Here is a 23716-nt window from a genome sequence, read left to right as displayed (position 1 = left end):
GGGGGGGGGGACTTGCTCACTAGGCCAGAGCACTCCTGCTCAACAGTGTATGAAATAGTGTATTAAGAGGCAGTGAGGCCATGCAAAAGCAAGGACACATTTCAACACAAAACACTATTTCACCCCAGTGGGGTCTAGCAGTGGGTTTGGGAATGTGCACAACACAGCCATGAGACTATAACCCAAAAACACAGAACACAGAAGTGCACAGGCAAGGACCCTGTTTTGTCCTCTTTCCACAACCCCCCACCCCACAGTGAGCAGCCAGAAGATGGTCATTGATGGTGCACCATGGCTGGGGCCTCCTGCCTCTGGAATACACTTCTTCCATCCACTCCAGAGAAAACCCCACTCAGTCTTCACAACCTGAGTCAAGTGTCACTACCTCTTATGCCTTGCTGCAAACTGAAGTGCCCTCTCTGGGCTCCCATGCACTTTGCCCAGTTCTCCATCTGTCCTGTGCCCGGTGCCTTCTTGTGTCTTTGCCTATATAGACACATACTTGATGACCTTACCACTCTAAGTTCTTGGTGGGCAGGGAATGCATTTTTTTTTACACCTTCCGAGATGATCTGGCAGTATACGGTAAGTGGCACACAGAGGTAGGGACATGGTGGGTGATCAAGAAGCATCAGATAAATCAAGGGATGAATCCATGGGAAAACCTTAGGTATATCTCAGACCTGTCACTGTTGGAGAGCACTGCCCAGATTCCTCCTTCTTCCCTCAGGTGGGTCCTGGTTTAGCCCCCACACGTCATCAGAAAGAGTTTCCAACCAACAGATTCCAAAGGACAGGCACAAACCCATCCTTTTAGAAAGATGACAAATATGTAAATAACAAAGAGAGCTGAGAAAAATAATATACAATTTGGTTTGAAATATTTAATTTATCCATATAAGGAAATGTAGTATTTAGTGGTACACACAAAGTAATGGCCTGGTAAGAAAAATGGGCATCTTTCATGGTAGAGTGAGGGCACTAAATTCTATGCCATGTAATTTCCTACTAAGAATCAGAATATGCAGTTCCGAAAGGCCACATGATTACTCACAATTATTCTTTCTTCTTTTCTTCTTGAATTGTATTATTGATTGATGAAACTCTCAAGTCTCTCATTCAATTCTCTTCTTTTATAGAATAAGTTTGGTGCACAAGGACTCCTCCAAGTTATATACAATCATTCTTTTAGAGGTTACAATGACCTCAGAAAGCTACTGTTTCTACTGGAGATTTAATTTCTCTAATTGACTTACATTTCCCAGAATTGCTGGATTGAAAATGATAAAAGATCTTGTTGCCTAATATGATTTACTCTCATACAGACTTCTTCCCACCATTACAAGAAAATTCTCTTAATGTGGCACTTCCCACAATAGCCCTTCATTAAAAAATACTTTAAAAATTTACACAAAAACTAGTATTATATTCAATGTATAACTTAAAATTTAAATCTAACAGCTCTAAATATTGAAATTGCTTATGAGTTCTACTTAATGAAAACATTCAAATATGGTCAAGAATTTAAAACTAAACATACTCTTGGGCAGCTTTTCTAGATTTTTTCTAGATTCTAAGCTTATACAAGTCAGCTGATACAACTCCATTTTAGCAAATTTCTTTTGAAAAGATAAACAAAATGGACAAACATTTAGCTAGACTACCTAGGAAAGATTTAAGAGACATTACTCAAATTAATAAACAAAAGAGGAGACATTACAACTAATACCACAGAAACACAAAATATCACGAGACTACTGTGAATAATTATATGCCAACAAATTAGATAACTTAGAAGAAATAGATAAATTCCTAGAAACATACAACTTACCAAGAATGAATCATAAAGTAATAGAATATCGGAACAGATCAATAATAAGCAAGGAGACTGAATCAGTAATCAAACATCTCCGACAAATAAAAGCCTCAGGACCAGATGGCTTCATGAGTAAATACTACCAAACATCTAAAGATGAATTAATACCAATCCTTCTCAAACTCTCCCAAAATATTGCAGAGGAAGGAATAGTTCCAAACTCATTTTATAAGTCCAGCATTACTCTAATACTCAAGCCAGACAAGGGCATGACATGAAAAGAAAATTACAGGCCAATATCCCTGATGAACACAGATGCAAAAATTCTCAAATAAAATATTGGAAACCAGATTCAATACATTAAAAGGATGATACGTAATGAGCAAGTGGGATGCATCCCTGGGATGCAAGGATGGTTCAACACCTGCAAATTAATAAACATGATACACCACATTAACAGAATGAAGGATAAAAATCATCTAATCATTTCAACAGATGCAGAAAAAAACATTTAACAAAATTCAACATCATTTCATGATAAAAACTCTGAACAAATTAGGTACAGAAGGAACATACCTCAGCATAATAAAGGCCATATATGACACACCTACAACTAACACTATACTCAACAGTGACAAGTTAAAAGCCTTTCCTCTAAGATCAGGAACAAGACAAATAACAAGACCACTCTTACTCAACATAGTATAGAAATGCTAGCCCTAGCAACTTGTCAAGGGAAAGAAATTAAAGGCATCCAAATCAGAAAGAAAGGAGTAAAATTATCTGTTTGTAGATAACATGATCTTACACATAAAAACACTAACCAAAGGCGTGCCTGGGTGGCTCAGTCAGTTAAACCTCTGACTTCAGCTCAGGTTGTGATCTCATGGTTCATGAGTTCGAGTCCCGCGTTAGGCTCTGTGCTGACAGCTTGGAGCCTGGAGCCTGCTATGGATTCTGTGTCTCTCTCGCTCTCTGCCCCTCCCGCATCTACTTTCTCTCTCTCTCTCACTCTCTCTCTTTCTCACAAATAAGCAAACATTAAAAAAAAAAAATCCTAACCACGTCACCAAAGAAACTGTTAGAACTAATGAATTCAGTAATGTTTCACAATACAAAATAACATAAAATCAGTTTGTGTTTCTATATACAATGAAAGAGAAACTAATCACATTTACAATAGCATCAAAAATAATAACATAAAAAGTAGTGAATTACTGACACATGCTACAGTGTGGATGAACCTTGAAAACACCATTGTAAGTTAAGAAGACAGACACAAAAGATCATATATTATAGGATTCCATTATATGAAATATCCAGAATAAGTAAATCCCTATTTTATCAAATGCTTTTTCTGTGTGCATAGAGATGGCCATGCAGTTTAGTGTATTACATTGATTGATTCTTCTATGTTGAGTCAACCCTGCATTCTTGGGATAAATTTCACTTAATCATGGTGTATAATCCTTTTTATATGTTGGATACAGTTTGCTAGTATTTTGTGAGGATTTCGGCACCCTATACTTATAAGGGATATTGGTCCGCAGTTTTCTTCTCTTATGATGTCTTTACTTGTTTAAGGTATCATAGACCTCATAGAATGAGTTGGGAAGTGTTCTCTCTTATAAATTCTGAAAGTCTGTGAAGCATTGGTATTAATTTGTTCTTTAATGACTGGTAGAAATCAGCAGTGAAGACATCTGGGCCTGGCCTTTTCTTTAGGGAAAGTTTTCTGATTCCTATTTAAATCCATTTACATGTTCTAAGTCTAGTCAGATTTTCTTTCTGAAGAAATACTTAATTTTGACAGCATACAAAACATGGTCCTCCATCCCCTCTCCCCTCCTTGGTGTTGTATTAAAATGACATCTTTACGTACTGTGTCTATCTAATACAGGTAGATGATCCTTCTTTATGCAGTTAACTTTTAAATCAGATAGGAGAAAAGAGTTATAAACAAAAAAATACATTTATACAATACTGTATTGTATTTCCCTATGTAGTTACTTTTACTGGAACTCTTCATTTCTTCACAAGGATTCGAGTTTGTCTAGTGTCCTTTCATTTCAGTCCTAAGGACTCCTTTTCATATTTCTTGTAGGGCAGGTTTGCTAGTGATGAAGTCTCTAGTTCTTGTTTATCTGAGGATGTCTTAATTTCCCCTTCATTTCTGATGAATGGTTCTGCTGAATATAGAATTCTTGGTTGAGTGTTTTTATTCCAGCACTTTGAATATGCCATCCCACTGTCTGGCCTCCATTGTTTCTGACAAGAAATCAGTCATTGCTCTTATTAAGAATTCCTTGGAACCAATTAGTGCTTCACTCTTGCCACTTACAAGATTCTTTCTCTCTTTGTCTTTGTCTTTCAACTGTTTGCTTATGATATATTTACTGTGTGTTTCTTTGAATTTTCCTATTTGGAGTTTTTGAGCTTTTTAAATGTATAGATTCATGTTTTTCATTAAATTTGGGAAGTTTGGGGCCATTATTTCTCCAAATATTTTTTCTGCCTCTTTATCTCTCTCCTCTCCTCTGGGACTCCCACTATGTCTATTTTGGCATGCTTGATGGTATCTTATAAGTCTTCATTCTTTTTTATTTTTGTTTCTCAAACCTAAGCATATCAATTAACCTATCTTAAAGTCCACAGATTCTTTCTTCTGCCTGTTCAAAACATGCTCAGCACCGCTTAGTGAATTTTTCATTTCAGTTATTGTACTTTATCAATTCCAGAATTTCTATTTGGTTCTTCTTTAGAAGTTCTATTTCTATTTGGTAAGACATAGTTCTAATTGGAATGACTTGGTTCTCATAGTTATCATTAGTTCTTTAAACATGGTTTCTTTTAATTCTTTGAACATATTTAATACAGATGTTTTAAAGTCTTTGTCCAGTAAGTCCAACACCTGGGCTTCCTCAGGGACGATTTCTAATAATTGATTTTTTTTTCCTGTGCATGAGCCATACTTTTTGTTTATTTGCATACCTCATAATTTTTTGTTTAAAACTTAACATTTTAAATAATGTAACCCTGGAAATCAGAATCAACTCCTTTCTCAGGGTTTGTTGCTGTTGTTCTCTGTTGTTGTTACTTGTTTAGTGACTTTCCTGAACTAATTCCGTAAAGTCTGCATTCTTTGTTGTGTGTGACCACTTAGTGGTAAGCTAATGACTAGACAGAGATTTCTTTAAATGCCTAGAACCAATAAGTCTCCAAATATTCGCCAATGGATATTGTGTACACGTTGGGGCATGCTATCAACATTCAACTAGGTAGTTGACAGCTTATCTTTGCCTTTATGTGCTTCTTGCACAAAGTCTCAAGGTCCACCAGAGGTGAAAGGTTAGGGCCTGCTCACATCTTTCCTAAGTATGAGCAGAGCCCTAGATGTGTGCATGGCCTTCTAGACTCTCAGGAATGTATTTGAGCTTTTCAAAGCCCCAGTGGAGATCTCACTCCTCAGCCTCACCTTTTACGCTTTTTGGTTAATCTGTTGTTTGCCTAAACTCTTATCTACCACACCTCAGGCAGCCACAAAATACAGACTTCCTATAACTGTGTTTTGGAGGAAAGGCTTTTTTCCACTGGGAGAGCTCTGAATCAGGTCAAATAAAGACAACCTTGTGAATAGAGACTTCCAGAGAATTCCAGACAGGTCAGATCATAACATTTCTCTGGGAATAATGCTTTAAAGGAGCTCCTGTCCCATTGTGGCCCCTGGTGGCTGCCAGGCTGTGGTTCTTGCTGTGCTTGTGAGTTATTGGATTTCAAGGCTACCAAAGAGCCAAGGAGAAGGTGGGAATAAGGCAAATTAAAGCTGCACAAAAATTCAGTCATTTTTCTTGGATAAACATTTTCCAGATTATTGCAAGTTTTGTTTAATTTCTAGAGTTCTTAAAAAGTTGATTCTGACCATTTTTAGCCATTTTCTCATTTTTTTATGAAAAGCATTTGCACAAGTTTTTATTCTACCATTTTTGGTGACATCACCTTTCTTTAACTGTTGAATTATATTTCATTTTATAAACAATATCATTTAATTTTTTTCATAATATATTTTCCTACCATTTTTATTTGAAAAAATTTCAAACCTTCACAAATATAACAATATATAAGTATCCACATATCTTTCACCTACCAAGTGTTAACATCCTGCCTGCCTTCCTGCCTGCCTACCTGCTTTGAACGATTTGAGGGTTAGTTGCAGATATGGTGACAACTTTACCCTTGAAGAGAAGTATCTCCCAAGAACCAGGCCACTCTCCTTTATAACATTATAACAATATAATAATCACACTCAGGAAATTTAACATTATTACAATAATATACTCTATATGCTATGTTCAAATCCCCCAAAGAACAATTTAGAACACCTAATACAGGCACATCTCCAAAAAGAGCAGAATCTGTACCAAGAAGAATCATACTTAGACCCTCTTGAAAATGCCAGGAATGGAATGGCCACAGGCCTGAGATGCTGCCTTAATATGTGAGGTGCTTCCCAGGGTTCAAGATTCCTTATCTTCTTGGGAAGTATTTGCTCTGTTGTTTTTTTGATTTTAGCAAATGATATAGTATCTTAAAATTCCTTAGGGAAAAATTAAAGCAAAGCAACAATTCTGCTCAAATTTAAGAAACAAATCAAAAGAAAACAAACCAGAATAAAACCTTTCTCCCCAATTTTCTTCTGGGATGTCCTGATAAAAATCACATCCTTGAGGGGATGTGTCAAACAAACCTTTTCAAAGAGGCACGAAATGATGACACACACCATAGTAAGGCAGGTCCCTGACAACACACAGGAAAAAAAAACCCCTTTTATGTCACATACTTGCAATGACAGGGAAGTGTCTCATTTCTAGTACTTTGATCTCAGATATAATACCTCTGAGAGATGCCTTTGTATCCTTATGATTGGACAAAGATGAAGTTGCAATGTAGAAAATGTTAACTCATGCCAGTTTTTTTTTTTAATTTCCTAATACACAGCTCCAAGCAAATGTCTACCTAGGCCAGCAAAGTGTGGGCCATGGACTACCCAAATCAGCATCACATGTGGGGTTGTTCATTGCCAAGTGTTCATTACCAAGCTTCTTCATCTCAGGCCTACTGACTCAAAATTTCTGAAGCTGGATCTCAGGAATCTTCATTTTAAAAAGCACCCTAGGTTATTCCCAAAGCACATTTCTATTTGAGAAAAATTAAGCTAGGCTTTAATCTGAGATTAACTGCAATTAAGATGGAAAACTCTATGGAAAAAGAATCAGATATTGAGAAACTGATTTGTACTGTTATCTATGGAAGTAGCTTTTTAAAAGCTGCTAATATTTTGACTACAACCCTTACAAAGGAGTATGTTATACATCATGACACAGTAGACACACACACACACACACACACACACACACACACACACTTTATAGTGTTCTAAAACAATATTTATCCTTACTTCTTGTAATGCACTTTGATATTTTTACCCTATTCTATTCCAATGTTTTAAAAACACTGGACATAACCCACTAAAGCTTTTTCACAACCCTCTAATGAATCACAAACTGCAGTTTCCAAAACACTGATCTACAGCCATCAATGGAAATGTAAAGCTCAACCAAGTAAGCATAAATCTAGAGACAGAGTACAAACATGGCATGAGTCGAACTAGATTTTTAAAAGATATTCTAAATATATACATACATTTAGCTGCATTTAGAACAGTTTAATCACAATGCTGGTATCCTAATGAAGTAAAATATCATTTAGGCTGATTTCAACTCTTATTATTTTCAGTTGACAATTGTGGGTTTCAGAAGGAAATAAACTGGAGTAAAAATTTGGTGCAATGTTAAGCCTGTGAGTACCAGTAGTTAACGGATGAGGTTCAGATCCTGGCTCTCCCATGTGGTAGGGATGGCAGCCTGAGGAATGACCTCTCCAAGCCTCAGTTTCTTCTTCTATGAAATGCGGCTAATGACAGCATCTGTGTCATAAGGTTGCTGTGAATATTAAATAATTCATGTAAATAATAATGGTTATTATTATTCAAATATAAGATGCATTTTGCCATCTTAAAAGAATGAAAAATTACATCTAAATAGGGCTTATTATACAAGCTTTCATATAGTTTACTAAGAATACAAATATACTATGTACCTGGCATTGCCCTTCTCTTGATGAACAAACACTGAATGTTTTCTGACTATGACTCCATGTTAGGTTCCAGAGTTACAAAGAGCCACGTGATATGGTACATATGGTACTACTTACTAAGCAGCTGATAGTCTATAGTTAGGACAAAAGAAAGAAATGTGAATACCCAAATCATATGCCGAGTGCCAAACAGAAGAGATGCTGACAGGGAGTGTAGTCTGAGTTCAGAGAGAGGACTGGTCAGGAAGAGCTCTAGAAGTGGGCACTCAGGGGTGGGGTGGGGATAAAAGGGTAGGGGTCTGAGTGCATAGAAAGGAGGATGGAGAGAATTCCAAGTAGAAGACAATAATGGGAGCCAAGACAAAGGGGCGAACCACACCTCCCAGTTTAGATGGGGACAGTAAGTCATCAAGACAAGGTTAGAAATTAAAGCCAGTTTGGGTAGGAGGCTCGGGCAATAGGTGATTAGGGAGAGTGATCTGGAAGGCGGTGTGGTGGTACTGCCCTGTTAAAGTCAACTCAAGCTGGCTGCGGAGGGTGGGGCATCCTATGGGAGGTTGTCTGATGAAAGCAACACCGGGAGGGGGTAGGACCCACCACATCAACCTTGCAGATATCCCCAGTTAGCACATCAACACAGAAAATCAGAGAACATCAACACAGAAAAATAGGGTTCCAATTAATTTCTCTAGAGTTTCCATAGCACGGCTTTAAAGCACTGATGGACTCAGTCTCTAGCACAAAGTTCTCAGTTATGGATAGATTACTCACTTGGAATTTTCCAAAACTTTAAGTAAACCGTCCCTACCACTGAAATGATTCTACTTTTCTTGTTCAGATTCTATTCATTCTTTGCTCACCAAGCAACCTTCTGACCAAGTATTCAGCTTGCCAGGTAATTTGATAGAGAGAAGAACGCCTTAATAATAAGAGTCATTAAGCATTCCAGTCACTAGAAAGGGTATCTCCCATAACAACATCAAAACTGGCCTTCCACTTATCCATCAGATTTATGTCAATTTTGTTATACTAATCAGCAAATTGTCCTTTAATGTGCTCAGAAGGTGACAGACCCAGTTTTGACTGCACTTTACAGTCACCTGGATAACTACTTAAAAATACCTTGGACTGGGACAGCTGGCTGCAATTAAGGCCTCTCCTGGGCAGCCCCTGGGGTGGCCCACCGCTTTCTCAAACAATGACTCTCAATCCTGGCTATGTGTTAGAAGCAACTTGGAAACTTGGAAAAAAAAAAAAAAAAAGATCCATGCCCAGGAATGGATACTTCCAGAGATGTTAAAACCTATCCACTAGGCAGAGGACGTGAATTCTAATAATCCATGCACCTCATTCTGAAGCAGAGATGAAAAGGATACTGAAATACATTGGAGTCGAGAGATTTCTATTTTACTTACATGTCAGATAATCAGTTATTCTACTCTCTTTGATCGCCCTTCCACAGGGGCCTAGCTTTTAAGCTGTTACTGGTTTCAAACTCTGAATTCCATACTGCTTTAGAACAGAGGTCAGCAAACTTTTTCTATAAGGGAGTGGAGAGTAAGAGTTTAGGCTTTGCAAGTCATACTGTTTCTGTCACAACTACTCAACTCCACGGTTATAGCACAAAAACAGACATAAATAATATGTAAACAAAGAAGCATGCCTGCATTGCAATACAACTTTATTTACAGAAACAAGAGATGGACGAAATTTGACCAGTGGACTGCTTTAGAACGTTTGAGTTATTATAATTAGCATTCTGATCTTGTGCCCATTAATACAAAATTAGTAACAAAGTATGAAAATAAATACAAAAAGTGCTCTCAATTTGTAATCTTATCTGTGGACTATCATCCTCTTCCCATTTACCAGAAACTTAAAACAGGGGGCCCTGTTTATATTTAGACCATATGGAGTTCTTCAGACTATTTCTGCTTCTGAGTACTGCTGACCACCCTCCAAGCTTCACTTATGGAGAAACCACCCACCTGATTACTCAAGTGAGGTCTGCAGTCCTCCACAACAAACCAGAAGGGAGTGTGGCTGTACCATTCTGGCCTCCTCACTAGTAGAAAATGCCCGAGATATTTATTAAATACTTGTCCATTTATTTGGGTAGGGAAAAAGTCCATCTGGGATGCTTTCATTTATTCCCCCATACAATTGATCAGTGAAGTACAAAAATACAAGCCTAAGTCTAAAGTTTTGTGTTAGATAATTTCTGTTCAGCTGAATAGGCTTAATCAATGATCCTGTCCTAGCCATCACTCCTGACTTCCCCCTAATCTCTCAATATGCATAATGAATGAAAGTCAACAGGGTGAGACCATTTGCTAAGTGGATGAAACTGGAGCACGGATAGCACTCAGCTGGAGCTCGCTACACATTTATGGCATCCCTCATTCCCACTCTGTGACATCAAGTTCCCAGATCAGCAATGCTGAGACGACATCCAGTCATGCAGAATCTCCAGGAAGCCTGTGGCCCCATCCTTACAGCTCAGGGAAGTTTATCTCAATTGTCAAAGTTAATGCCCTGCACAGCGGGGACCAGCATCAGGTGGGGTGGTCTCCCGGGGAAGGAGGGTGCACAGCTGGCAAACATTCAATCCCCCAGTTGACCCACAGTGTTAAGGAAAACAAAACTGAAGCAGAAGTTCAATCCTTGGATGTATGTCTCTGAGCTCAGTTACTATGAGTCCTTATGACAGTTCACATCGTACTTACTTGGAAGTGTTTTCAAGTATTCCTTTGACCTCATTCATTTCTTCCTTCCCAAAGTAAACAACTGTGAGATGAATTCTCCCATCCTGTTGGATGCACATCTCCCTAGAAAACAAAACACATGTATGTCTGGTCCTGTGTTCACAATAACAGGCAAGGTCCAAACAAATACCTGTTTTGTAAAGTGCAAAAGGTTCTCAAAGTAAACTGAGTGAACTACCGAAAGAGCAGAGATGGGTCAGCAAGCCATTTCTGGCTGGCCATCACAATTACCTGTATTGATATGTATCTTACGGAGAAAACAATGAAATTTATTTATTTTTTTTTAATTTTTTTAACGTTTATTTATTTTTGAGGCAGAGAGAGACACAGCATGAACGGGGGGGGGGCAGAGAGAGAGGGAGACACAGAATCGGAAGCAAGCTCCAGGCTCTGAGCCATCAGCCCAGAGCCCGACGCGGGGCTTGAACTCACGGACCGCGAGATTGTGACCTGAGCTGAAGTCGGATGTTTAACTGACTGAGCCACCCAGGCGCCCCGAAAACAATGAAATTTAAACGTGCAGATCTAGTAAATGAAACTCAGACACAAGAGGCCACAGGTCTGATCTGCCACAGGCTTAGCCCATCGGGGTCACCTAATGTCATGGAAAGGTCACTGGAGCCTTATTACCCTTCTTTGCCGTAAGAAGTCCATGAAGTACAGAAGACATAAACATAGATTCCATTTTACAGATGAGAAAGCTAAAATCCAGAGAAGGTGAGACAAGAATCCTTGTCTATAAGCTTTCCTGCGTGTGCCAAACACAAACAGTCTTCAAGACTGAATGAGCAAAGGTAAAAGATTCTTTCATGTAGGGCTCCAGAAACCTTTCTTCACACCTCAAGGGAATGACCAGGCTGGAGCGCAGCTGCTCTGTGCACCTTCCCTGGGTCGCACCTTCCCGAGCACCCACAATCACCTGCACTACTTCCCTGTCTCTCCTCCCTGTGACCAATTGTCCCAGGTACTTGGCACCTCAGGCTCCAGGGTCCCGACAGCCCTCTTTGGGCCAGGCTTCTGGCTCTGGACTGGTCTAGACCTACTTTCTCCACCAAAGCTTATTTATTTGCCTATGTCCTGCTCTCTAAATGGTAACACCTAGCTAATCTGGTAAGATACTCAGCTGAGGGTTTACTGCATATACAATTGTGATATGTGCATAAATTAGGTATGTGTATATGAACATATATGTGTATATGTGTAAGTACATGTGTGTAAATATGTGTGTACATGTATGTGTACACATATACGTGTGTGCACAGTTTAAATAAGAGTTTTCTGGAAGCAAATTAATGAAAGATTCTACTGGTTGAATATTTTGTGATATTTTGACATTTTGCATGTCCTTCCTTTTTATTCCGTTTGTCTCTATATTCACTACTTTCCTTAACCCCCCAAACAACAGTCCACATAACAGCTTTCTGAAAATCCCTGAGCTCTAACTGCAGAGGCTAATTTATTCAACGTTTTGTTTTTTTGTTTTTTTGTTTTTTGTTTTTTTATAATGCCATCAAAAAGGAGTGACTGCCTCGCTGGGAGAAATCCAAAGATGTAGGAGATCTGGTTCCTCTGCTCAACATGCTTGGGAAATAAAATGAACTCAAATAAAATAATAACACCTCATGGCACAAATAACAAGGAGACAGTTCAGAAAACACAGCAAATCCTATCAGCTGGAATGGCTGGGGCCTGAAGGAGGGTTAGGGTAGAGGAAGAGAAGAGGAAGAAGAGAATCCCAGATGGAAGAAATATCAGGGAAGATGATATTGACCCGAGGCTAGAAGCATGCAGGACTCTTCCTGGTCACAGGCTTGGTTCTGAGAATCTGTTTCTTTCCCGTGAATTAAAGGTAAGAGCTGCCTCTGAAATGCAGTCTGATGGCAGAGCTCTTAGACAGACAAGGAACCAGGAACAGAGGCCCAGCATGTGACAAAGTGCTTCAAACTGAGAGCTCCCTCACAGCCTCAGTCCCTGCAGTCTAAACCATACCTACTGACAACAAAATTCTCTTCCATAAAAGATCTCTTTTGCTAACTTGCCAGATAATGCTTTAACTTTCTTTGCCAGGGTAGAATAAAAGAACACACAGAGAGCCAAGCACCAGGAAAAATGTGCTTTCAAACTGCATGTGTAGTTGGAAAAAATTTATCCCAGAATCAGGAGAGGGTCACCCGCTGAGCCTGCATAAAAAGCATTCTTGTTTTTGTAGTAACATCTTTGCTGGCATTTAAAAATCTATTCAAAGCACTTCCCTGTTTTCAAGGAATAAAACAGAGATACACTGGCCCTTCACTCTTCATTCGCCAGCTGAGGCTTCCCAAAAAGGCAAAGCAGAATTGGTTCTGAGGTGCTCCTCCAGGGTTCCATTTCATTTACTCATTTTTTCCTTCCTTCCTTCCTTCCTTCCTTCCTTCCTTCCTTCCTTCCTTCCTTTAACAAACAATAACCAAACAAGCAACATACTACGTGGCAGATGCTCTACCAGGGGATCTTAAAAAATGAATAAAACATTTCTGCCCTTGATAAGGTATCTATCTACTGTACATAACTAAAACTACCTAGAACACAATAAACAAATGCTCTACGAGAGAATGAGCACAAGTACTATGGAAACACCATCACCAATCTGTCTGAATGTGTGATTTTTATATTTTTCAAAATAATTCTCACTAGACTCCATCACCTGGAACAATGTGTGTGAGAAAATAGTGTGTATGTGGGTGACTGTGTATGTGGAGATGTCTGTGTTTTGGTGTGATTGTTTATGCCTGGATCCTCCGAGCTAACTTAGGTGCCCCTGAGAGCACATCTCTATAATGACCATGGTCAGGTTACAGCAAAGCCATATAAGTGTCAGGGAACCCCAGCTTCCTAAGAACACTTCAGGGAAGCTCTTCATTTCACATGGATGCTTTCTTTGTATTAGCTCCACAATCCTACTTACAATATAGTGTACAATATAGTGATTAAACAATTCTACACATTCCTCAGTGCCCATCAAGATGACTGTACTCTTAATCCCCTTCACCTATTTCACCCATCCCCCCCCCACCTCCCCTGTGGCAACCATCAGCTTGTTCTCTGTATTTAAGAGTCTGAGGTTTTTTTGCTTGTCTCATTTTTCTTTGTTCATTTGTTTTGTTTCTTCCACATATGAGTGAGATCATATGGTATTTGTCTTTCTCTGAGTTATTTCACTTAGCATAATATTCTCTAGCTCCACCCATGTTGTTGCAAATGGCAAGATCTCATTCTTTTTTATGGATGAGTAATATTCCATTGTGTACTTATACCACATCTTCTTTATCCATTCATCTATGGATGGACATTTGGCTGTTTCCATAATTTGGCTATTGCAACAATGCTTCAATAAACATAAGAGGCACATATCTTTTTGAATTACTGTTTTCATTACTGTTTTATTTTGGGGGGTAAATACCAGAAGTGGAATTACTGGGTCATATGGCAATTCTATTTTTATTTCTGGATGAACCTCCACATTGTTTTCCAAATGCCTGCTCCAATTTGCATTCCCACAAACAGCCCATGAGGATTCCTTCTTCACACCCTCACCAATACTTGTTATTTCTTGTGTTTTTTTTATTTTAGCCCTTCTAATGGGTATAAGGTGATATCTCATTGTGCTTTTGATTTGCGTTTCTCTGATGTTGAGTGATGGTGAGCATCTTTTCATGTGTTTGTTGGCCATCTGTATGTCTTCTTCGGAAAAATGTCTATTTCTGGTCCTCTACCCATTTTTTAGTCAGATTATTTGTTGTTGTTGTTGTTGTTATTGTTGTTGTTTTTTGGTTTTGAGTTGTATAAGTTAATTATATATTTTGGCTATTAACCCGTTATCAAATATGTCATTTGCAAATATCTTCTGATAAATGAATTCAGTAAAGTAATAGGATACAAAGTTAATATATAGAAATCAGTTACATTTTCATACACTAATAATGAAGCAGCAGAAAGACAAATTAACAAAAACAATCCCATTTACAACTCCACCAAAAATAATTAAATACCTAGGAATAAACTTAACCAAGATAGTGAAAGAATTGTACTCTCAAAACTATAAAATACTGTTGAAATAAATTGAAGATGACACAAACAAATGCAAAGATTTCTATATTCATGGATTGGAAGGACGAATATTCTTAAAATGCCCACACTATCCAAAGCAATTTATATATTTAATGCAATCCCTATCAAAATACCAACAACATTTTTCACAGAACCAGAATTAATAATACTGAAATGTGTACGGAATCACAAAAGACACTGAATAGCCAAAGCAATGAGAAAGAAGAAAAACCTAGAGGTATCACAATCCCAGATTTCAAGATATGCTACAAAACTATAATGATCAAAACAGTATGGTCCTGGCACAAAAATAAGACACACAGATCAATGAAAGAGAATAGAGCCCAGAAACAAACCCATGATTATATGGTCAATTAAGCTTCAATGAAGCAGGAGAGAATATACAATGGTAAAAAGACAGTCTCTTCAACAAATGGTGTTGGGAACACTGGACAGACATGCAAAAGAATGAAACTGGACCACTTTCTTACTCCATACACAAAAATAAACCCACAATGGATTAAAGACCTAAACGTGAGACCTGAAACCATGAAACTCCTAGAAGAAAACACAGGCAATAATTTCTTTGACATTGGCCACAGAAAAATTTTTCTAGACATGTCTCCTCAGGCAAGGGAAACAAAAGCAAAAGACTACACCAAAATAAAAAGCTTTTGCTCAGGGAAGGAAACCAACAACAAAACAAAAAGGCAACCCACAAAGACCTTGTCTTTTTAAGACATTTTTTTCCTGGAAAACAACAGCTCCTTCTCCCAGAGGATATTGTACCACAGAGTACAGGGACTAATTAAGATATATTTGCAGTCAGAAAACACATATCCTAGTCACTTACACACCTATATTTTTATTTCCCAAGAGGCTAAAAGCACATCACAGTCTTTGAGTTCTGTTACTAATCTGAACTGCAGTGTGGAAAGAGGTAGTTGACTTTCGCTTACACTCTCAGTACATAGGTAAAGAAAGGAGTTCGAATGACCTGCCCAAGCTCTGGAGGCAGCCAGGCATAAAATCCAGGTTTCTTAAGGACCAGCCTGATATTTGTATACCTAAGGTTACCCTAGCAGGATGAAGGATGTACCTATGAAATCTCACAGCTTTGGTCTTAATCGGTCTAGGACTCTACCACAAAGCTCAGTGAGTTTGTGTGCCCAGGAGGAGCATGGAGGAACCCTCAACAAAACTGTAAATTGGCCATGGGGAAGGACTGTTCAACTTGCATTCCTGATGGGAGTAGTCAGATATGACTGGGCAGTCTGGTGGACTGGGGGACAGGGTAACCCAAGGCCTATGTGGACGAAGTGCTGTACTCTTAGGGAGAGAACTCATCCCAAAGGGGTTCTCAACTTCAGCACCACTGACATTTTGAACCAGATAATTCCCTACTGTGGAAGGAGTTTCCTGTGCATTTCAGGATGCCCAGCAGCATCCCTGGCCTCTACTCACCAGATGTCAGTAACACCCCCAAACCCCCACCTCAGCTGTGACAACCAAAAATGTCTCCAGACTTTACCCAACATGCCACAGTAGAAGGTGCAAAATAGCTCCCCTGGTCAGAACCACAATCTTAAGGAAGAATCAGGTTCAGTAAAACACTTGAGTCATCAGAGGTATGTGATTGTGAAACAATGTGCATCCCCAGTGTTATCCCTGCTCTTCAGCTGGCTCCTGTGGACTCATGGGTGAGTCCTAGAAAGATATGGGGCTTCAGGAAACACTGAAAGGCTCTCTTTACAGAAAACAAGATTATGACGGGGTGTCAGGAGCTCAAGCCAAGGACTTTTGGGGAATAAACATGGCAGTGTTGGCACAGTGATGGCTGCACCAGCAGCTTCCGTGGCATTAGTGAGTGCCAACAACTCTGGCTGTTGTCAGAGCAGTGAGTTTGCTTCATGCAGCTGATGCCTAGGCAGTCAGTGGAAGCTGAACTTATATTTGAGGATATGTGAAACGTCCCTGAGGGATTACTAGAAAGACTGGGAGTGCATAAGAGGTTGGACATCTTGCCACAGAAGATGAAAGAGAGAGACAGAGGAAGACTATGTTTTCATATAATTAGGGGTACTTGTTTTTATACCTCAGATTAAGTGGCTAGTGGAAACATGGACTCAAAAAGATTTACTGAGTAACTTTGTTGTGCAATGCATTATTCTCATTGGAATAAGATTTTTTTTAAAAACAATCATTAATGGTGCCTGTAGGGGGACCAACCACCCAGGTTTGCCTGGGATTCTCCAGGTTTTAGCACTGAAAGGCAATATACCAGGAAACTCCTCAGTCCCAAGCAAACTGGTACAACTGGTCACCCTACTTGCCTCAGGGATCTGACAGCATATTGGAAAGAATGAACAGCTGAAGAGTATAAGGCAGGATGGACTCTCTGCAGCAATACTTTGGAGGTCTAACGAGTCAAGGGGCTGAGAAGAGTATGATTAATTCCTATTGAGTGATGGAGAAGGGGTATCATGGAAGAGGAGTATTCAAGCTGAGCCTTGACAGGTAAGAGGCTCCACACAGGTAGAGAGGAGCAGAGAAAGGGTTTAATTGGCTAAGAAGGCATAGATGCAAGGAAATTATATCACTATTCTTTTCTAAGTCAATTTTCTACTCAAATATATCAGGTATGAGAAAAAAATCTATTATTTAGCTTTAATTATGTCCCATGCAAATGAGATAATACATAATGGCCCATTAGACTCCAAATGCTACCTAAGGTCTGCACTGACAACAAGAGGAAACTGCTTAGCCAAAAGGCATTAGAAAAGAAGACTACATTCTATCCTGAAGAGGGAAAAAGTATGTGATGGGGGCCTTCTGAAATCTGGCTATAAAAAATAATATTCATCTTTGGTTTGGTGGGTCTTTTCCATCCCCTCACCTCGAGCTAAATTACTATACAGTTCCTGGATTTCATTATTTCAGTAGTCTGATCAGTGTCACGAAATGAGACTGATTTTGACTTTCAACCAACCAATTGGGTGCCCATTTCAGAATAGCAAATGAAATCATTTCCAGCTGATCATTTTCTAGTCTTGGGTAGATGTTTTCACATAATCTGTGGCTCAAATGAAATAAGAAAGAACCCCTATTAGATCCCCAAATAGACACTTTTCTTCAAGTAAGGTGAATGATGTAGATTACTTCTTCTCAAACATACAAACCCTAAAACCTTCCTGGGCGCAACACTGGTGTGTGAATAGAGAAAGGGTCCACGGGAGAGGTACAGGGGCATGAGTGGGAGGGAGGATGATACCGTGGAAACTACATTAGTTTCCTATATTCCTATATTTGATGATGACTTGAAGCCTTTCTGTTACACTCTAAAGTCTACCAGCTTAGACCTACCCTCAAGGCTCATTTCACTCTCAGAGAGTCTCTAGTCATTGTTTTTTAAAAATCCAGAAATCTCCAGGACCTCTTCAATGATTCTAGGCAGAAAAGGGATTTAAAAATCATTAAAGAAAATTTAAGTAAAAGATTTCCCTGATATTTCCTTAAAATATAAATGCCTAGAGAGGGATGAGAGAAGAGTAAGAAAGAAAGAACATAAAACAAAAATAACTACTAAAGTCTGAGGAGAATCATAGCAACACGAAAAAGGGTTCTCAGACCAGCTGGAAGTAGTCAAAATAAAAATCAAGCAAACTTGAAATGAACTGGGAAAGATTTTTAAAAATCATAAAAAAATCATTTGAATAAAAATCTATTTTTTTCTGGGACAGGCTCAGAAATAAAGATGCAAAGACAATCTAAAGCTTTGTTATTATGAGTTTCTTCCTGCTATCACTAACTACACCATGAAATAACTGATGAGCTTAAACCCAATAACCCAGAAGCCAAGGGAAACTAAACAGCCAAGAAGCAAATACAAGAATAGTTTCAAAGGGAAATCAGGTGATTAAAGAAAAAGAAGAAGAGCACAAGGACAAGGAAGTGGATGGAGGAGGAGGAGGAAGAGGAGGAGGCATCAGGTTTTAAGTTAACATGCTGTTGGTCAAAGGGAAACAGATACAAACAGGGGCTAAATGTGAAGCAAGGTTCCTGCGTACGCTCTCTCTATTCTTGGCCACAGGTAAAGGAATCCTGATGATGAAGTCCCCCAGACCCCAGGTGAGGCATGTGGGGCATTCCTGGGAGGGAAACAGCATGTGGAAACCGTGAGGTTCCCCCATGGGCCAGGACTAGGTCGACAGCAAGGGAGAACAAGCCTGCCAGGGTAAAAAGGCATCGCATCTCCATGAACAACAGTGGAGTCACTGAGCACACCAGTCACAAAGCAGCAGCCAGCAGCCAGATTGGGGAGTTGTTGCTCCTGTGAACTGTACTCCTACTCAGGGAGATGACAATATTGAAGCTCTGGCTTCATAATTTCTTGTAAATCCTAGGAATATCACTCATTTAATGCTTACTGCCTCTTAAATAAAGACCATTAAGATCTAGTGCTAGGAAGAAGCTTTTCTCCCCCAACAAATAACACCCTTCACTCCAATAACTACTGAGGGCTGAAGTAAACTAGCCTCAGTTTTCCCCTCTTTCCTTTGTCTACCAGCAACTTTGGAGCTGACATTTTTGACAATCTGCAATCTGTCTTTAGTCCCAGCTTCCAGGTACATTCTACATTTTTAATGAGTCTTTCTCCACTGACCTTTATAAAAATGGTTTTATTGAATTTTTAGTTTTTGTAAATACAAATAATTTTTAGGGTTAGTTGAGATGATTAAAATAATGAGACTAGGGGTGCCTGGGTGGCTCAGTTGGTTAAGCATCCGACTTGGGCTCAGGTCATGAATCTGCAGTTTGTGGGTTCAAGCCCCACGCCAGGCTTTGTGCTGACAGCTCAGAGCCTGGAGTCTGCTTCAGATTCTGTGTCTCCCTCTCTCTCTCTCTGTACCTCCCCTGTTCACCCTCTGTCTCTCTCTCTCAAAAGTAAATAAACATTAAAAAAAAATTTTAAATAAATAAAATAAAATAATGAGAGCAAATATCTTAGTCCATATACTCTATGTACCCAGGAATCAATTTTGTCCCCAGGACCCATACCCAACACAGGTCTGGAGCATGAAAACTTGGCCTTTGTTCCTTGCAGATTCTACCCCATGCTTGGTCATCACCCCAAGTGATCTGATTCCTCAGACCCAGTCTTCCCTACAGGCCACTCTCTCTGGGGAATTCCAGGTTCTACATCTCTTTCTTCTGTCCAAGAAGGCATATTTGTTATAATTCTTAGCCATTTAGGTCTTTTCTAGGTAAGTAATTAGCAAAACAATGCTGAAGTGAAAAACAAAACAAAGCCCTAAATCTATGTGTCATAAGGAGTGTCAGGGCTGCAAGGGGATCCATCTGGACCAGTACTTAGATTTTACAGAAGATACAAAAGCCTAGATATATGAAGCAACTTGTAAAAGATTCCTCATTCAAATGGATCAGGACAAAGGGCATTTACATTTTAAAGGGCATGCAGTGGAAGGATAATGTTTTAAATAAATTAATCTCATATAGTGATCACTGCAAACCAGGTACCAAAAATAGTGGCAAATATCAAGTATTGCTACCAATAAATGACTAATGAACATGACAAAATCTTCAAAGACGACAGTGGAAGAAACGGAAGATTCTATTCTCCCCTCATGTGGCTTCCAGTCCTAGACACTTCCTCCAGAAGAGCTAGGGAAGCAGCCAGGGCAGTGATAAAGTGGCTCCAGGGAATGGCTGGTCTGGGGAGAGACAGGGGGCCCCAACTCCCACTTCAGGATCTCAGTGAAGGAAGAGCCAAAGCAGAATACGTGGTCTCTCCACATTGTGTGGAAAGTAGAGAAGGACGGTAAGGCTGTTCTCATTACACTTTGTGAACACCTGTAAAAAAGGTGGAGTGGGCAGGAGCAAAGGAATAAAGATGACCAGGGGCACCTGGGTGGCTCAGTCGGTTAAGCGTCCAACTCTTAATTTAGGCTCAGGTCATGATCTCACGTTCGTGGCATCAAGCCGTGTGTCAGGCTCTGCACTGACAGGGTGGACTCTGCTTGGGATTCTCTCCCTCTCTCTCTGCTCCTCCCCTGCTTGTGTGTGTGTGTGCTCTCTCTCTCAAAATAAATACTTAAAAAAAAAAAGGTGACCACAGTTAGTGCAGATCCTTCTTAAAAGCAGAAAGAGGAGAAAGGATGGGAGATGCTGACAGATGAAGCATCTTACATGTACCCCCACAACACAGATACACACACACACACACACACACACACACACACACAGAGCCAATCATTAAACAAAAGGCCAAAACCTTATCTTCTTTCCTCTTTTTGATTTGTGGGAGTGGAAAGAGCTGCTGAAGACAATAGGTGAAGGTAAGAAAAGTAAGCAAAGAGAGCTGATTCTCTCTGATGTTTCAGGCCTCAGCCCTCCACTGAGGGCCTGTTCTGAGAGCCAAATCATCTTCCACTCTAGTACAAAGACCCATCCACCACTAGACAGAGTGAGCCTAGCACAGCTCACATCCATCCCAGGGCACAGAAGAGCCACAGGAATTGGGAATCTTCAACAAAAGCTGTACAAAGCCTCCACTGAGTTCTTTCTCTCTTCCCGTGTTCTTGGGAGACTGCAAATACAGCAAATAAAACAAATACACTACCCTCAGAACACAGCCAGGAGTGGGATACAAACAGTTCTCCATCAAGTTGGGGAGGTAGGCAAGGAGAACCCATCCACACAAAGTCAGAGCAAATGGCCTGTGTGGCCATCTGCATGCCATGCAGAAGGAGGCTGAAGAGACACCTCACAGAAACCGTGCTTCAGGAACAGTAACACAGTTTAAGGAAGAAAGAAAAAGAGATTACTAAGAAAGCAATAGCATTAAAAAAAAAACCTAGTCTGGAAGAAAATACAATTCAAACAGAAGAAAACGTCTTACAAATGTTTCACACTTCCTTAATAATGTGAATTCAATAAAAAATTCAAAGAAGCAATGATAAAAACAACATATTAAAAGGCACATTCTGTGCTGAGAAAGTGAGTTGAGAGCCCGAACAGACAAAAGTGATAAACTAAAAATAGCAAGGTACAAAATAGAGACATCTGAAAACCAAATTACTCACCTAAAAGGAAAGGCTATGTAAAAGCAGATAATAGACGAAGGATTACAAAACAGAGAGAAGCTGATAAATGGGGGAGGTCTGTGAAATACGCAACCGTGTCTGTAAAGCAGAGACACCAACAAGCTGAGCAGGAGAGGTATTCACAATTAAAACACCAAAAAATTTTCCTGACATGGAAGAATCCACAAAACAAAAAAGAAAACTCGATTAACCACAGGAAAATCTCAGAAAACAACAGACACTGAGAGGAGACCTGTCCTGATTAAGCTATTAGGATTCAAGACTAAAGAAGGAATTCTTCAGGCAAAAGGAAGTCATTCTCGGGAGAGACCAAAAAAGTCGTCCTGACGCTTCTCCACAGTATCATTGGATGCCAGAGGAATGTCTACAACGTCCTGAGGAAAGAGTATCCTGAGGATTTTAAGTCCAGCCAAGTGATCCTTAAACTAAAATGACCACAAGCAGACTCTACTCTCAAGCACTTACAACCCTTCCTCTTTTTTATAATTTTTTTAATGTTTATTTATTTTTGAGAGACAGAACAAGAGCAAGGCGGGTGCAGGAAGAGAAGGAGACACAGAATCTGAAGCAAGCTCCAGGTTCTGAGCTGACAGCACAAAGCCCAACACGGGGCTCGAACTCACGGACCACAAGACCATGACCTGAGCCAAAGTCAGACACCAAACCAGCTGAGCCACCCAGGGGCCTCTAATTTACAATGCTTCTAGAAAACCTTTCTTGCCTGTGCACCATAGCCAACCATGACCTCAGGACTGCAGCCACTCCTGCCAGGGCTGCTGGCAAGGACACAAAACCCACCCAAATACCAGCTCTGTGGTTGCAAAACAGAATGTAAAGGCTGCAAACCCTGATGAGGTAAAAACAATAAATGGGATGTAGGAGAGGGAGAAAGTATAACTGCTCATTTCCTCTTGTTATTGTAACTTTTCAGTCAATCTGTTCTAAAGTTAAAAATACGCAGCAAAAAAATACATAGTAATTCCAATATTTTCTGTTTTGCGAAACCTTTTTTTTAAAAATTTTTTACAGAGATCTCTTCAGAACTAATTACCTCTTACAGCAGAAAAACATTTTCTTTTTGTTTTTTTTGTTTTTTTTGTTTTTTTAAGTTTATTTATTTGAGAGAGACCAGGACAGCGTGGGGGAGGGGCAGAGAGCAAGGGAGAGAGAGAATTCAAATGAGAAACATTTTCTTAAAGACCAGAAATTTCTTAAAAAAAAAAAAAAAAAAAGACCAGAAATTTCTTCAGTTATACTTCAGATTTGTTTCTATAAATTAAGTCAGGTAAAATTGTAATTATTTATTTACAAACAGAATATATAGTATATCTCATGTTATATTAAATTATTTCTAGTTAGCAAGTTATTCTTCTATGTGCATATATTCAAAGAAAAGTACCTATAATGGAGTTTAATTAATGTTAAGAATGATTAATTGGGGGAGGGAAGGCTGGGAGTTTTTAAATAATTCATTCCTTGTGTTCTGTATTGTTTAAATATCTTATAATAGCTATATATCACTTTTATAAACTAAAAATCCATGTTTAAATTATAACAGCCAAAAATAAAATCTTTCGTTGAATTTTTAAACAAAACATAAAACATATGGTAACTACATAAAAATTTACAAACCAGAATTCAAAAGAAGGAAACAAAAGTCACTCATGATGCCATCTTCAGGGCCAACCAGAGTTAGTATCTTCTAATCTTGGGATGGAAGGGATTTCATAAAGACAATATCAAATATTTAATAAATAGACCCTTGTATTTTC

At 39.2% G+C, this 23716-nt stretch overlaps 1 protein-coding gene across 4 annotated transcripts in view; it reads right to left on the bottom strand.

The window, feature by feature from the left end:
* CSGALNACT1 (chondroitin sulfate N-acetylgalactosaminyltransferase 1) overlaps window positions 1–23716 on the bottom strand; it is a 341653-nt gene that overhangs the window by 19276 nt on the left and 298661 nt on the right. For all 4 annotated transcript variants that reach the window (XM_049632468.1, XM_049632469.1, XM_049632470.1 and 1 more), the window contains one exon: window positions 10696–10797. In XM_049632468.1, coding sequence (XP_049488425.1) covers window positions 10696–10797 — 102 coding nt within the window. The remainder of the gene's footprint in view (window positions 1–10695; window positions 10798–23716) is intronic.

Source organism: Panthera uncia, chromosome B1 (genome assembly GCF_023721935.1).
Source record: "Panthera uncia isolate 11264 chromosome B1, Puncia_PCG_1.0, whole genome shotgun sequence".
Classification (NCBI taxonomy): Eukaryota; Metazoa; Chordata; class Mammalia; order Carnivora; family Felidae; genus Panthera; species Panthera uncia.
Note: the sequence above shows the minus strand (reverse complement) of the source record. Positions and strands in the feature narration are given on the sequence as shown.